Source organism: Aphis gossypii, chromosome X (genome assembly GCF_020184175.1).
Source record: "Aphis gossypii isolate Hap1 chromosome X, ASM2018417v2, whole genome shotgun sequence".
Lineage (NCBI taxonomy): Eukaryota > Metazoa > Arthropoda > Insecta > Hemiptera > Aphididae > Aphis > Aphis gossypii.
In genome coordinates, this window is record NC_065533.1 from 50,068,451 (window position 1) to 50,083,356 (window position 14,906).

Genomic DNA, 14,906 nt, shown 5'->3' on the forward strand with positions numbered 1-14,906 from the left:
AAAATAATAAAATATAAAAAATATCTAAAACATATCTCGAACATGTTATGATATTATTATGTGTTTGTAATTGTATTTGGTAACATATTTAGTAATTGATTTTAACTTAGAATTCAGGACATAGGCTTTAATAATGATTAATGAATATAAATAAACTTTTTCAACACACTGACATATTATAATATAATTGATAGTTTAATAATGTATTGTTACAAAAACCGATTTGGTCACAAATATAAAAAGTGCAATTTTGCTAGTAATCTTTTTACATCAATCTAACGTGTCTTATTAGTTGGCTAATATCGGCTTATTGCCTCAATAACCGTTATGACATATATAGATACGAGGATTTTTAGAATTTGTTTTTTGTATAATACTCAAGTATTACGATAATTTATTATATTATTTTAATGGCGTATTCTCCATAGTACAATCTAAATAATTTGTGTATGATATAAATAACACCTTTTACAATTATTATATTACAACATAATAATACTATGTTTGACACGATTTCCATCGTTAGTATTGTTTGAAAGCAATACAAACAGATAATTATTGATTGTTAAAGTATTGTGTTAAACATAAATATTTAAAATAAGTTATTGCATTGTATGTATAGCCATATAATATAGGTACTATATATAATATTGACTAACCGGTTAAAGTATATAAATATAAATTATATAAAAAAATAAAAAAAAATTATGGGTAATGCACACTGCGCATAAAGTGTATAACTATGTATAATACGTTAACCGTACGACACCGTGTAGCCCATGTTGGCCATGAGTGAGTCCTTCAAGACGGGTTTCAGGGTGCGTTCCATGTGTTTGGCCAACAGGGACCGGACTCCGCGGACGAACACGTCTTCCATTTCCATGAGGAGTTGGTCCTGCGACTGTTGGTGATGCGGACTGTTGGCGGCAGAGGCAGTGGCGGACGAGATGGTCAACATCGGGTGCTGGGGCAGTTTGTTGTGGTACTGTATTCGGTGGAGCCTGGGTTCCGGACTGGGTGCCGGTGGGTTGACGAAGCCGGCCGAGACGTAGGGGAAGTCGACTGAAACGGGCGGATTGTCGGCGGGTGTGGTTTCGTCGGACGACGACGTAAAGGAAGAGGAGGACGGCGACGGGCGCCGACCGCTTCGCTCGTCGCCAAAACCGCTGGAATCTGCGCCGCCTCCACCGTCGTCCGCGTCCAAGTCGATTTCGCCGCCGGCCGACAGCAACAGTTCGTCGCTAGTGCTGCCGCCGCCGCTGCCCAATTCGGACGACAAAAACTGTTCGTAACGGTCGGACGAAGCGGCGTCCGTGGCCACCGGCCGTTCCCTGTTGCCGGGGAATCCCGCGGCCCCGCCCACGCAGTTGTAAGAGTGGACGCTCACGTACGCGCCGGCCGGGTCGTCGGCCGGGTCGGGGTCGATGAACGTGGCCGTGGTCCGAATGGTCATCGTCGGCATGGCCGTCAGACGGTTAGGCGGCGATTTTTCCGGCACGGTCAGCGGCGCGGCCGTAAATCCCAAACCGGCTCGGGGCCTGAGACGCAGCGTCATGTCACATCCGGTTTCGCCGGCGCCGGCGACACCGCCGCCACCGCCTCCACCGCCATACAACAGTCGCACCGAGCCGGACACCATCAGTGTGCGGCCAAACCGCATGCGCGCCTCGAGCGTGTTGCCCAGCGGATCGTACCGACATCCGTCCACCCGAGCCCACGTTCCGCTTCCGGCACCGCCGCCGCCGTTGTCAAAACCGCCGGGCGAGGATTCTGCGGCTGCGGCGTCCCGGGGCGGCATCACCTTGGCGCGCATCCCGGTCACGTACATCTCGGCGCCGGGCGCCGTCCGCAACCGTTGGTGGAGCGCGTACCCGGACAGGTCCATGAAGCCGGAAGCCGGATGCGGGGACGCGGCGGCGGTGTGACGTCGGTTTCCGTTTTTGGCGCCGCCGCCCGTCGCCGCGGACATCATATCGCCGAGTGCGGATTGCACGCGGGCCATGCACCGGCCGTCGGCCAACGGCCCCGTCGAAGACGCGGCCGCCGCCTGCACGAACGGGTTCTTGTTGGTGATCTTTGGGGCGGCCCGCTTGTCCACCCGATGGCCGGTCCACCACAGGATCGGCGGCACGGCAGGTCGAACTGTAACGGAGGAAATCGAAATCAAGTGTGCTGCAATGTCGTACCTGACCTACGGTTATGATGGGCTGGTGATTGAAACAAGTCTACGAATAATATTCTGTCCAATGGCCCTGTTTCTGTTTAGGTCGCTGTGATAAGTATTATCGATTATATTTATATGCGAATATGTCACAATCGATAATTTTTACGAAACTGTATGAGTTCTCAAACGAGAATCGAAAACAATAAATTATGGTATGTGATCGTTTCACGACAAAAAAGGACCCTCAGAAAGTTCAAAGGTAGTACCCGCAATAATAGTGTGTGTGAGAGAGAGAGAGAGAGAGAGAGAGAGTAAGTTCAACAACAGAGATAATAACATTTTTAGAAAAATATGGTAGGTATTTTTTAGGTTCCGTCATATATACATGTATAGGTACCTATTGACAAACTACTCTTGTTTACAATGTTAACTCTTTGAAATTTAAAGTAAGATAATATGGGGAATGCGCAGTCTATATTATATTAACTTATGACATTATGCCGTTACCACTTTATCGGAACCTATTGAATATTGTAATATTATTTTCAAAATCTGAATTGATCAAAATTGTGCATTTGTGCACTCAATATGTCGCTATAATACTATATACCTGTATCGATTCCATGATAATAGCGGTTAATACTTAATAGGTATAATATGACAGACAAACAGCGATATAAAATCCATTTATTCTTATTAAATGGTTTATAAGCTAATAATGATTGATAATATTGATTAGATTTTTTAACATTATTCACAAACTTATTTAATAATATGAATAACTCGTTTTGAGAAGCTCGATTTGTTCCTGAACTCAAACTTTTGGAAAAATAAAAGTTTTATTAGTCTTTAACTAATAAAGATTTTCTCGATTCCTACAATATTTGCATTGCATAATTATTTTTAACGGTAGACGGTTGTCTAGTTTATCTTTAAATTTGGAAATTTGGGAACAAAGAATCCTAAACTGCAATAAAACTTCATTCCATTTTTTGTTCTGAATAAATCGAAATTTTCAAGGGACTAATTTATTCGCATTAATTATCTATGTATAGGTTAGGTTACTCAATACATAGTTTTTAATGCTATACACGACGATGATGATAATATTTACTTACTTATTACATCGCCACCGTCACCGATGCTGTTGGGACTGAACAGTTTTTGTTGGATTTTGTGGTAATCGATATTGCCCAATACTGTAGCCGCCAATGAACCGAAACCGCGTCCACGTTCAGCAGCCGGCAACGACATTACTAATAGAAATGTCCATATCTTTAACGCCATCTGTTGAACAAAAAAAACCCGCACAGACAACAGAATATTATTATAATAGTAAAAATATTTGCATCGATTAGTTTCAAACTTACGCGTGATGCATGTAGTTATTGTACATTTAAAATACATGCGTACGAGGTATTATTTTATGCTGCGAGGGTATTCGTTCAAACTTCTATAATTCTCATTATTACGAAAAGTTTTAACTTTTTTTTAAATGTATTTTTCTACATAATTTTATGTCATTACAAATCAACAACTTTGAAAAACAATTACATTTTCTTGTAAGTTTTTAATTTAATTTTTTTATGACATTTATATATTTTTATTTTTTAGTCAGAATATTACACAATAACTGAACTTCGAACGAGTAGTTATGATTATATTATTTTCATCATAGCTTTTACAGTTATACGTATTTGGTTTATACGAGCAAAATTCCAGTCTACTATTTCGCTTGTTTAAGCTTTAAATATTTATAACTAATTGAATACCCGTTTGAAATTCGGTATTATTATGTAATGAAATACACCGAAAAATATTTTGCTAGAAAAATAAAATTAAAAATGTATGTTATATATTTAAAAAAATACTGAAATGATCAGTGTATGCCACTTTAACGCGTATACATAAACATAGCCATAGTTGTATATGGTCGTTCTATAATGTTCACAGTTTGAACACCCCCGAATGGCGGGGTGAGTCGAGATATGGATAAAACTTTGTCAGCGAAAACTGCGCAAGACTTACCAGCCGACTGTGAACGACCGCAGTGGAAATAATAATATAATCGTAATAAAGTGTTGTTATTGAATGTCGATAACTATTGTGTGCGCGTCGTCTTATATTAGTGTGTTTATTATTATAAAGCGAATTAAAAATTAAAGTGATTTAATATCGTTTTATTGCAGATTAAATTTTGTATATTCTACCGTGGTAGCTCTATACCAGTCAGTGATGAGTCCAGTTTAAAATTTGATGATTGCCCATTGGTCGTCAATAGAGTTAGCAGCTTTCATTGTTTTCAGTTTTTCGTCGCATTCGATTCTATGCATTAGTGCCGCCGATTAATGATTAAACTACAATACTCGTAATTGAGTAATACTGTTTCAATAAAAGTGTTCAAATATACATTTCACAGTATCGAATTTTAATACACCTACCACCCTATTGTGAATTATAACATAATATAGGTACCTATATGATAATTTTGAAATATTTTATAAATTAAACGACGTATTGTATACAAACAACAAAGTCGCAGTTTTCCATAGAATACGAAATAGGTAAAATCATATTTAGTATGAATTCATCGCATTATTTATACTATAATTTAATGAAAGCTCATTCGTACCATTATGATGCATTCGCTCTAAACTTTAATGATTTATTCAGCTTATTTAAAGATATGATTTTAATTTTTAGTTTGTTATCATGCATTACGCGTACAATACTCTTTTAATACGTAAATATTAATTATTTGGTATGGATGTCGATCGACTATTAAATGAAGTATTATAATGTTTAATCGAACGTTCGCTTCTCGTCAAATCCCGTCTGCGTTTCGCAGTGAAAAAAATCGCTTTGAAAACGTTTTCATACATGATAGGTAGGTATATGAACCGTACCTGAGCGTCACTGTACGTAAACGACGACGACGACGACAAACTAAATTAAATTTTTTTTTAAATTTTTGTGAAAATTTCGTTACAGACCTTTTGTTGTAGCCACGGCGGTCGAATACTCTGGCGCGGTGCGTGCAGAACGCGTGCGATGATAACCCTACTGCAGGCCGTCGCGGGATAATTGAACTGGCTCGAAATTCAAGACGTTTTTGCGCGAGCTAGAGGAGATCAGATATGCCACTGAAACGAAACGTAACGAAACGACGACGACGACGACGACGACAGCTATCTCTCTGCAGAACAGCGCTGCGTATATAGGTGGTAAGGGCAAGTATATACGTATATATAATACGCGGTTAACGGTCGTCGGTTCGGTCCGACAGCCGAAAGCACCTACCTATATTGGAATGGTATCATTACGATAGTACCCATGTATAATAATATACTAGTTCAGTGGCGGTAGTGGCGGACGGGCGGGGTCGGGTTATTAGACGCACCGACTGCGTATACGACCGGCGCGAGACTGCTTGCCATCACGATAATGTTATATAGGTACGTATACGACATAGGTACACATTATATTATTATATTATTATTATAATATAAACTCGCGGTTTAATGCACTCGGCGGAGACGGCGAATGACTCGGTGGAAAACGGTTAGTGTGCCAAATGCGAATGTTCCCGGCGCAGATCGGCGACGACCGTACTGCATATTTTACAATGTAATATACCATCGTAGCTGCCTACGTATTAGAATATTATAACGAGACCGACGAACGGTGTCTATCATCGCGGTTTTCGCGGTCCGCTCGTCGTACAATATTCACCTCTGCGAAAATAATAACGTACGTATATAGTACGTCGTTTTATTTGTATAAAAAAATACGCACGCGAGCATTATTATAATCATTGTCGATTTTCATTTCGCGGTGAAAACTGCTATTTTAATAATAATATTACATATTATACGACGGGTACGCACTATATAGGTATATATAATATACGACTCGTTGTACAGTAAGTATAATAATAATAATAATAATATGAACTCGCGGTGGTCTGGTGATTCCGCGTTATTCCTCCTATTGTTGCAGTCGCCGCCGTGTACCTATAATGTGCATTACGCATATTATACACGTTTATAATAATACAACAATAACAATAATAATATATTATTATAATATTAAACCGTAATAGTCGTAATACTCGATGATCACGTCATTATATTATCACTATCGTCGTCGTTATATTATACGGACGTACCTATACCGCGTCTCGGCGTGTACAGTAAATAATTATAAGACAGCACTGTGGTGATTGTTCTAATACACTACAATAATAGTTAGATTATCATTGTTATGTTCGGTCGTCGTCTTAGCGTAGGCAGATTGTACACCATGTCGTCTTGCACGGCAGTAATCGAGTTGACTAATTTTTTTCAGCTCGCCGAGTCGCGAGGCGCGATACAGATAAATGTGTTATGTCGAGTTTAAAGTTAAAAACTTGGCTTGGATAAAAATAACTTATATACACTCGTAGAATTTTGTTAATTCGTTTACGATCCCGTCCGACGAAACCGCAATAAGCTAATTAGATAAAAGTTTAAATATAATACACGAAAACCTACACGCGAGAGATAGGTATAGGTGGTACATAATATTATAAAGGCGCAATTGGCATACTGATTATGTTTCGTTTAAGTTATAATATACATATAGGTATATTCTGTTAATACGTATACGATAAGTCGATAATAAACCTATATCTGTATATAATCGTTATTAACCCGTTAGTCGTTTCATATACTTTGTATAGGTTAGATTATGTCAACGATTTGACATTCTATCATTATAATTTTTTTAAAACAATTGTTTGCAGTTTGTTCTTAAGAATATACATTTAAAATTCATGAATCATTATGTTTGTACGTTAAATTGGGGAAAATATAACTTATTGTGACTACAAAATTGATTAACTGCATATCATGGGAAAAATTAACTTATTAAGTTAGAAGTTACTTTAAACAAAACGAGTAATTTGTTATGTAAATTAGTTAAAAGTAACTTAACAGTGATTGACTTGTTAATTACCAACCTTACTACATTGTATGTGTATAAGAAAATACCAATAAATTGCTTGTGAAAACTATTTTGCGTGAAAAGCGTCACTCCAGGTTACAGTCAAAGTTCAAAAACGAAATTTATAAAATAATTCTATTATTATTTTTTCTGTTATTTTCTATATATGTCTTTGTCTAAATTGTTTTTTTAATATTTTAATTTTGAAGCAAGATAATTTTGTAAACAAATATTGTAATTTTTTTGTAAATTTACGACGTCCTTTTAACGGTTTTTACTGTAATAAATTGGCATGCGATAATTTTATTTATCGATGTAACAATAACTACTGTAATTATGAAAAATTAAACTAAACAAAGTAATTGCGCAATTAAGTGATATATTATATTATATTTAAGTATAAATTTTGCACTAGTGAATATGGTGCATATAATACATGAATCCGTGAAGGTATTTCACTGAAAACAACGCAACTGAAGCGTAATAAATTATAATTTTAATTTTCTTTTTTGTTTGTTTGTTTTTACTTTCATATTGTTTAGCTGGTCAATTCCCGCATAAAATTTCTATGTACTTTATTATAAATGTTTTTTTTTATGGTCTAGGGAGAGGTCAGAGATATACGTTACACGATTACAGATTACGTCTTTATAATTTGCAGCTTTCATTACCATTTTTATGTATGTATCTTGCCATCTTGGTATCTATTATAGTTCTTATATACGTATAATAGGGTTACTGTAGTTTTAAAAGGATTATTTTTGAAATTTCCACGCACTATTATTAAAAAGTTATTTTATAAATATAATCTTTTTAATATCGTTCATAAAAATAACTAAAATTAATACTAAAATTTTACTAAAAAGTTTACTAAAAATTCTTAAAACTCAATACTATACGTAGTAGCGTATAGTACATATTATATCTTACACGCAAATTATATATTTTAATAAAATATGTTGTAAATTTATTTTGTTCAAACTTTAAAAGGTTAAGATCAAAAAAAAAATAATAAACCATTTAAGTATAAAATGTTTAATATATTAAATAATACTATTAGTTATGAGACGGAAAATCCTCTCGTAACTAAATGCCCGCTTGGACATTCATATCGATCGACTTGCATTAGTGCAGAATATTGTAGTCTGGTATACTCGTATATTATTTATTTTAAATTTGAAACCAATAATAAATAATCGCATTCCATGAGCGTTTTTGAACAGAGCCAAGATGTACCTACGTGAACTTAATATATTCGATTTACAAACTACGTTATTAAAATAGGTAATATATTATAATAAAAAATGTAATGTTATGTATTTTCAAATGATTGTGTGATTTTTTTTCTGAACACTAGATTTTATTATAAAAACTGTATGGATATTTATTAAATTTCGCATCCAAATTTCAATACTTAATAAATGACGCATAAAAAATAAATATATCATCATATGTACTAGATAGAAATAAATAATAATTATATCAATTCTATATTTACTTGTAAGTTATCGTTTTTGCAGTCATATAATATGATACAAGTATCCACTCTATTTCACGAAAAAAAAAAAATAATAATAATACGCTATGAAAACGCGACGTTTGGTATAGGAGGTACCTATATATATTATACTCGCGAATAACTGTATAAGTAGGTAGGTATGTAATATTATAACACGTGCTAATGAGCTGATCAAATAAATCTGAAACCAAAAACCAATAAACAGGTTATATAAAACATCTAATGAAATTTATTACGCATTACTGCATTACAGTTAGGTACCTATGACATGAAACGGTCTTCTACAAATTAAAACTATTAAAACATTTTAAGAATGACTATTATTGTTGTCTAATATAGCTGTACTTAAATATAACAAAATAATACTGTATAATAGGCTGTATGGACACTTAAATTAAATATGAAATTACAAAAAGAAATCGTTCGTGTGACTAACTGCGAACACGAAACTGAGATTTTCAAAGGCTGTAGGTATTAAATTTAAATCTCGAAAAAAAAAATCTCGTTAATTATAATGTACAATAATATACATATATTATAAAGTAAATAATTATCGCGTGAGTGAAACCAAGACGGTTACAGTAATAATTATACTATATTATTGTTGCGCACTAATTATCACTGTTCTCTTTTATATGGACCAATGACCATTGTAGGGTAGCAATGAATTCAGTGATGTGGTTTGATATTGCATATTAGGTATCCAATGTAATAGTTTACAAAATTGTAATTCATAAAAAAAAAAACTAACAATACTGGATACTTATATACAAACCAACTACCAAGAAACCACGAAAATAACGTTTTATTACAACAAACATAATATGAGTACATCATATTATTATATAATATTTAAAAATACAAAGGATTTTTAAAAACGTATTAGTTTTAAAATCATTATATTATATTTTTATTATTTTCACTGGTTTATATAAAATATAAATAAAGTCAATTAATCTTATTGATCAACGATAATACCGAACGTATTTTATACCGTATAGTTAATGTTAAACAGGCGTTGATACTTGATATTAAAATTACATAATATATTTTAATAATATTAAGTATTATGAATTTTCATGGTAATGTAAAAATTTTAATTGGCAACTGTATGTAAGACAATAATTAAAACTTACGAGGCAATCTAGATTCATTTAATAGACTAAAACTACGACGTTGCGTTCTTTCTATCTACACATTCTATTATTATTTTGATATTACATATCTCATTTAAATTTAGGTACAATATAGCATTGTACATTGTTCTAATCAAAACAATAATATCATATCTTTGCAATTGTTAACGAAAACACAATCTTATATTGTGTCGAGGATGACAATAATATTGATTACATCATCGTCTAAACATATTTAAAATGTTGTAATTTATCATGTACACACTGTGTAACGGTTGTTAAAATATGTATTATAGTGTATTTCAATGGTGTGTTCGTACATGAAGGTATATATCTATATAATATGTTAATTGTTAGGTAGGTATATAATATATGAACTGAAAAATAATTTGTTTTAGATTTAAATGTTTCTTTGTTAAATAATAGCAAATTACTGATAGTAAAAAGCTATAAATACATATACATATTTATACTTCATAATTTATATTTTATAAAAGATTTTAAAAATGTATCAGTTTTAAAATCATTACTGTATTATTAATATTTTTACTTTTTAGTTCTTAAAGCCATGTTCTTAAAGTTTTCTATAAAGCATAGACATAGTATAGTGGGTGCGCTGGTGCGTAGGTGCTATGCGCTGGCTAATAATTTAATATTGGTTATAAAGTTTTTAATTATAAAAAGGTACTTATTTAAAACTGTTTTAACTCTACAAAATTGTCACTTAGAAACGTTTACATACTTTGAAGATAATATAATTGCTATAGTAATTTAATATACAACTTATTTAATAATTTTACATTAAATTTACTTTATAGTCGTGATAGAATGTTAAAACATTATGTTTTTATTTTTTTTTTTTTTTTTTTTGTTGTTTTTTAGATCAGTTGTCACCAAACAATCGATCGTTATAAAAATTAATTTTAACATTATCGGTCGATAGCGTAATAAATTATTACGAAGAAACAACAAATAATTTTATTATCCTTTAGAGCTTAGTCCTTTTTTTTGCTCATCAAACAAATCTCTTCCTAAAGACCTAAATTCTCTTGGATGTTGTCGTTTACCAGGGATTTATTTCAAATTTAGCTCACTTGTTTGAAAATATTTGCAACCCCTGTTTTAGATACTCAGTAAGATAGATTATTCCGAGTTCCGAATCATCGCGTTTAATGCGATCTCTTGATTTTCTCGTGTGTATGAAAAAAATCGCAACATATTATTTATTATTAATACAACAGCTTTTCTTAGGCTCAATTTCGGTTTCTATTACAACTTAAAAAGTATTAAAACAATAATCACTTAAAATATATAAATGATTGTTCACTTGAGCGTGTTACTGTTCCTACTGTTCCTCGTAGTGGTACAACTTTATGTTGGAGGCCTGTATGCAAGAGCCGGTGGTCTTTAACCAAATACCACCAAATCATTATATTATAATTTATAAATTAACTTTTTAACTATGCATAGTAATATATCATATTATATCATATACAATGCTAATACCTACTGATTGTGTTTTTTTAAAAAGTGTAAAAAGTGGTTTTTATTTATTTTTTTGGGATTAAAATAAACACGCTTTTTTTAAAGTTATCTTAAAATCTGTAATTCTGGAACAATTAGTTTTACAGTTGTTTTAGAAATTACAAATCATAAGGTAAATAAAAATAAAATCATCTTTCCTTAAACGATACTTCAGTATAAAAGTGTTGGCCCTGATAATTATTAAAAACTAAAGCTGTTAGGTTTGTTAGGGTCTGTTTGATTTATATGTGGATAGCCCCCCCAAGTCAAAAACTGAAATTGCGCCTATGTTTCTGTTTTGCTTTTTTTCATAGTTAATCTATGCTTTTTTAGTGAACACGTCATGATAATAATATTCAATTTTATAATAACAAGAAGTTTGTATTTAATATATTATCAATGGGTAGTAATAACAGTAACCATAATATTGAAAATAATTGCGGTTTGTTTTTAAAAATAATTACTATTATATTATAATATTATACATACCTACACGAGATTGGTATGGCACAACTACTCGTATATAATAATACAGTCGTTTTACTCGGAATAATTTTCGAATTCCATAATGATTATTTTATTACAATAATAACATCATTCCGTTCATCATTGACCATCGTTTATAAATTATATTGTATTTTATACACATCGGTCACGCATTTCTATGCCACACAATAGTTATATTGTATTGTAATATACGTATATAGTTTATGTAGTTAAAGAACTCTTAATAAAATAAATGCATATACTAATGGAATGCCGTTTAACATTTTTTGGATAGGATCAATCTATTAAAAAAATAATTACACCAACTGTGTAATACATAGGTAGGAAGATGGTATATCCATTGGCGAAGTTAGGATTTTCTGAAGGGGGGGTGTTAATAATTATAAACATTAAATATTATACATAATACGTACAAACTAAAACTTTTATTTTAATTAATTAATATGTATACGTATTATTTTATATTTCATATTGTATTTACGATTTGCCCATGTTCCTATTTTATTATGGGAAATAATTATTTAATGTATATTGTAATATAATATATTATTTAATATAATAATGTAATATATGTTACGGCTCGAGGGGGGGGGGTGTCATATCCACCAAACACCCCCCTTGTACACGCCACCGGGTATATCTACCATGCTTGATATATTATATTATTTACACATCAGCGGTGTGAGTTTGTCTTAATATCAAACCGCGAGTTCGTTATCTAAGCATAACACACGACAGTCTATACTGCGACGATATAATCGTGTTTTTTGATTTGTTCGTTTATACAGAGTGAGGAACTAAGTTACATTTCGTCATAATATTATACAAACGCGTCCTCGATATTATATGGCGTCGTCGGTGGCGCGAGGCGCGGCCGTGCGCAAGGAACCGGTGGACGGAGTGGCGCACCGACGGCGGAGGGAGCTGCAGGTGGTCAGGGCCGAGACGGAGGCGTGCAGGAGGACAACCGAGCGGCTGTGCCGGCGCATGGCCGACGACCGGGCGAAGCTGGACGCGGCGGTCGCGGAATACGAGCGCAGGTTGGCCGGACTGGCCCGGCGACAGTCCGAGGCGCACGACCGGCTGGTGGCCGTGCTGCACGGCCGGTCGGCGGCCGAGCGGCGTCGCGAGGCGGTGCACGATCGCGCCGAGAACGAGCTGAGAGCTCGGCGGACGGCCAGCACGGTGCGCGCGTACCGGTTGGACGCCAGGTGGCAGCAGCTCAGCGGCCGGTACCGCGGGTTCGCGGTGGACGTGTTGGCCGAAGCCGGTGGTCGACGGCCGTCGTCGTCGTCGTCGCTGCCGCCGCCGCCGCCTACACCGCCGGCGGGCGCGGCGCGACGCCGGTTGGGGCCCGCCGCCAAACAGGGGCGCCGTTTCTTCGCGCTCGCCGACCAGGTGGGCACGCAGTACCGGCGCGAATCGCTCCGGACTTCCCGGTCGTTGCACACGCTGATGTCCGGATACCTGCGGGAAACGACGTCGTCGGGCGGCGGCGCGTCCCGGTCCGGTCCGTCGCTGGACGTGCTGGACGGCGCCGAACCGGTACAGGTGTTGGACAAGCTTCGCGTCATGCAGGAGCAGTGCGCGAGGATCGCGGAACGCGTGCGCAGGCGGACGACGACGACGACGACGACCGCGGGCGGCCGGGGGCGACACTCGCCGGAAACCGATGGCGGCGGTGGCGGCGGAAAACGTCCGCAAGCCGAAGTGCTGTCAGAAGCGCAGCGCACGGTGGCGGCCGGCCGACAGTACCTGGACCGGATACGGCGGCTGACGGAAGCGGCCATCGGCGAGGTGGAGCGCGAGCAGACCGCCCTGCGGCGACTGTTGTGCGCGACGTGCGCCGTGTGCGTCGGCAAGAGAGCGCCGCTCCGGTACGGTTCGGCGCCGGTCACGGAAATCGCCGGCGGCTGGAGCGGGCGTGTTTCGAGCTGTTCGTCCGGTTGGACGGGGCCGGGGCCCCGGGCGGCCGGCGGCGGACGCCGGACCGGCCCGCGGTCGAGACGGCTCCGGCCCGCGGCGCCGGCGTCCACGACGTGGTCGCGTCGTGCTTGCGCGCCGTCCACGAGCACCGCGTGAACGCCGTGCGCCGCGTCCGGGACACCGAGCGCCGAGTGGACGACTTCCGGAAAGCGGTGGCCCGGCTGCTGTTGGCCGCCGCGCCCAGAAGCGAGTTGGCCGCGGCGCGACCACCGCCGCACGGCGGCAAGCGCTCGACGTCGGCGGCCACAAGGCCCGGCGGCCGGCGGCGGCCGCGCGAGACGACGGTCGCTTCGCCGACGTCGCGGTCGTTGCGGCCGAAGTACTACAATTATTACTCCGAAGGTGCCACTGCCGAATCCGCAGTGGACGTTCCTACCGCTTCGGTCACGATGCTATGTCCTCCGTCTATCGGAATCGTACAGTACGAGTGAGTGAGTGACTTTATAATTATTCGGTAGTCACGAAATGCGGTGTGTGTGTGCGTTTTACGCCAAAAACCGAATTTGCTTAGGCGACGATACCGGTATGTGGTATACCTTTGGTAACCAAACGACCAGACACGTCTCGGCTGATTTAAAATCGAGCGTTGAGATTGCCGCCGAAATTCAGAAATCGTTTTTGGGAATTTTCTCAGTCAAAACTATTATTATAATATAAAATAAACGATGTAGAAAAATTATAATTAACATCCAGAACGAGTACTAAAATATAATTTATTGGAAAAATGTTATATAATATTTTTTTTTTTTTATTAGTATATTACTTATATTAGAATATTACTTATAGACTAGAATGTACTTCATTGTTTTATTTATTTATTTTATTACCTACCTATTGTACTACGTATCGATAGAACAATATTAATCATAATTTTTACTCCAATCTAAGTTACAACTACTTACTTACAAATTATTGTAATGAAATTAATTTTGAAGTAATTTGATGGTAAATGATGTATATGTAAGCTTATTTTAGTAAGTAGTTATTTGGAAAATACATAGTTGTTCAAAATATATTCAAAAAATAATAAAGAATAAAATGTGTTAAATAATTAACTGTATAATTCTTAAACAAATATTTTATATCA

At 36.8% G+C, this 14,906-nt stretch overlaps 1 protein-coding gene and 1 pseudogene across 1 annotated transcript; one reads left to right on the forward strand and one right to left on the reverse strand.

Moving 5' to 3' along the window:
• Window positions 1-174: 174 nt before the first annotated feature.
• On the reverse strand, window positions 175-5,305 carry LOC114132570 (uncharacterized). Its single transcript, XM_027998071.2, has 3 exons — window positions 5,158-5,305; window positions 3,283-3,451; window positions 175-2,142 (listed from the first exon to the last, which is right to left on the reverse strand). The coding sequence occupies exons 2-3, from the start codon at window positions 3,449-3,451 to the stop codon at window positions 755-757; spliced, it is 1,557 nt and encodes a 518-aa protein (XP_027853872.2). The 5' UTR covers window positions 5,158-5,305; the 3' UTR covers window positions 175-754.
• Window positions 5,239-14,688, forward strand: LOC126552053 (uncharacterized; annotated as a pseudogene).
• The last annotated feature ends 218 nt before the right edge of the window (window positions 14,689-14,906 follow it).

Bases quoted from the DNA above. Each gene is read 5' to 3' on its own strand.
- LOC114132570 (XM_027998071.2), bottom strand. From the start codon at position 3,451: ATGGCGTTAAAGATATGGACATTTCTATTAGTAATGTCGTTGCCGGCT. The intron at 2,143-3,282 runs GTAAGTAAATAT...CCTCCGTTACAG, and splicing joins TGACGGTGGCGATGTAATAA to TTCGACCTGCCGTGCCGCCG.